Below are 2,370 nucleotides of genomic sequence, written 5' to 3' on the forward strand. Positions count from 1 at the left end.
ATTATAAGAAGGAGGACTAGTCTTGGCTAATTGCAAAAATTGAAGCTAGAATCAGGCATTGGAGCTTTAAATGGCTTTCTAGAGCAGGGAGATTGACCCTGATTAAATCTGTGTTACTAGCCATCCCAGTATACTGGGAAGCTTTAACATGGGTCCCTAAAGGTGTGCTGGAGAAAATTAGGAGAATCTGTAGCAGATTTTTGTGGGCAGGATCCAAAGAATCTTCGGTCCTCCCTTGGGTTGCATGGGAGAAAGTGGCGAGACCAAAATACTGGGGCGGTTGGGGGATAAAAAGTTTACCAGATTTCAGACTTTCATTGTCAGCAAAATTAGGGTGGCGCCTCATTAAGATGGAAAATCTCTGGACTAGAATAGTTAAAAGGAAATACATAGATCCAACTCCTTTGGAAGCTTGGATCAGGAATCCAGTCAAGAGCCATAAGAATGTGTCGGCAATCTGGAAAGCAACTCTGGAGTCTTTTAAAGTGATTGATCAAGGTCTAGCATGGAAAGTCGGGAATGGAGAAAAGGTTAAGATAGGAAAGGACCCTTGGGTCGGCTGTACTGAAAGTTTTGCCCTTACCCCTGAACTGGTTCAGCAGTTAGAGGATAAAGGGCTTCTTTACCTTAGCCAAGTGGCAAATCCGGGATCTTCAACCATCTGGGGCCAAGCTTGGAAGAATGGTGAAGAGTTGGATCTGGAGCAAAGATGGTGGAACGAATGGAGTACCTTTACTCAAGAACTCTTCAGAACAAATGTCCGGCTGAATGACAGACAGGATGAGTTAATTTGGGCCCATGCAGACTCTGGGGAATACGCTCCAAAGAGTGGATATAACTTCCTCATGTCAAGGAAAGGATGGGGAAATCCTGAGTGGTGGTCTAAACAACTATGGAAACTTAAGAGCCCCCCAAAGTCAAAAATCTTGTTTTGGTGTATCTTAAAAAGCAGAATCCCAACTTGGGACTCCCTGCAGACCAGATTTATGTATGGGCCTGGGAGATGCACTCTATGTAAATCAGAAGCAGAAACTATAAACCATCTCTTCTTAAAGTGCTCAGAAGCTATCAAAATTTGGGGTGAGGTAGGGAACCTCATGAACAAAAAGTTAGAATGGGATGGACAGACTGTGCAAGAAGCTTGGCAAAAGTGGTGGGACTCTCATCCAAACGGGAATCTGCGCAACCTCCCTCTCATCATTAGCTGGGGTATTTGGATAGCTAGGAACAAGAGTATTTTCCAGGATAAGGAAATTCCTATAGCTATCACCGCAAGCCAGAGCGCTGCCATCTTCTCTAGTATCCCTGAGCCTAAGGAAGCTCATTCCCAAAGAATCATCCCAGAAATGCAGATCACAGAAGGAATCCCCTGGGCTTTCTTTGATGGCGCATCTCAAAACAATAAAGCTGGAGCAGGTTTAGTCATCAATGAATCCCCATCTCATGTTTTAAAAGCTTCTGTGGGACTTGGAACTGGCTCTAATAACTATGCTGAACTACTTGCCCTGAAACTCCTTATATGCTGGCTCATTCAAAGGCGCACCCTCACAATTCAAATTTTTGGGGACTCCCAAATAGTGATCAGATGGGTAAATGGACAAAGCACCTGCAGAAACCAACTATTAAAACAAATCCTGGGAGAAGTTCAGAGATTAAAATCTTATTTTAACAGTTTCTCTCTTCGCCACATTTTCAGGGAAAGAAACGAATCAGCAGACCAGCTTTCTAAAGACGGTCTTCAACAGGATTTGGGCAGCTGGAAGATCGTAGAAGAAGACCAAGGACATACCAGTAGATCGGATCAGCCGCCCTATAATCAGCCTCCTTGACTCTCTGGCGGTTTTTTGTGTTACGCTACTGTTTTCAAAATTTTCGTAATTCCATACAAACATAACAGTTTTGGTAGATCGGCTTATAAAACTCCATATCAGGTGTCGGGTTGTTTTCCTCTATGTTGAGGAGGCTCGGCATGCTGGTTTATTTTTTGAGCAAACAGTACTTTGATTTTCAGCTTTTGAATGGCACCTCGGTTCAGAGGTAACAAAACAGTTTCAGCAGTTTACTAAAGAACAGGTGAAGTATATGACAGCATGTTTTTGTAAAACAGTTATGGTAATCCCTCAGCCGGATCAGTGATGCTCTGCATTTACAATGTAAACTTTTTATAAATCTTAATAAAAAGTTTCGCTTTTTCCTTTGGAAAAAAATAGTAATAATAAGTAGCGATAATGATAATTAATATGTATTAATCATAATGATAATTAATAATTAATGATAATATTTATGTTTTAATAATAAATTATAATTTATAATGATAATATTAATGTGTTAATAATAAATGATAATTAATAACTAATAATTAATTAATAA

At 40.4% G+C, this 2,370-nt stretch overlaps 1 protein-coding gene across 1 annotated transcript; it reads left to right on the plus strand.

Annotated features, from left to right (window-relative positions):
* The first annotated feature begins 350 nt into the window (after positions 1-350).
* On the plus strand, positions 351-1,829 carry LOC149146478 (uncharacterized). The gene has a single exon (XM_089452779.1). The coding sequence runs from the start codon at positions 351-353 to the stop codon at positions 1,827-1,829; it is 1,479 nt and encodes a 492-aa protein (XP_089308905.1).
* Positions 1,830-2,370: the final 541 nt, after the last annotated feature.

This window comes from Pinus tabuliformis, chromosome X, assembly GCF_031772625.1.
Source record: "Pinus tabuliformis cultivar Carrire ecotype Pingquan chromosome X, CPIR1, whole genome shotgun sequence".
NCBI lineage: Eukaryota > Viridiplantae > Streptophyta > Pinopsida > Pinales > Pinaceae > Pinus > Pinus tabuliformis.

What these genes read in the sequence shown, in the direction of transcription:
- LOC149146478 (XM_089452779.1), top strand. Translation starts at nt 351, where the DNA reads ATGGAAAATCTCTGGACTAGAATAGTTAAAAGGAAATACATAGATCCA.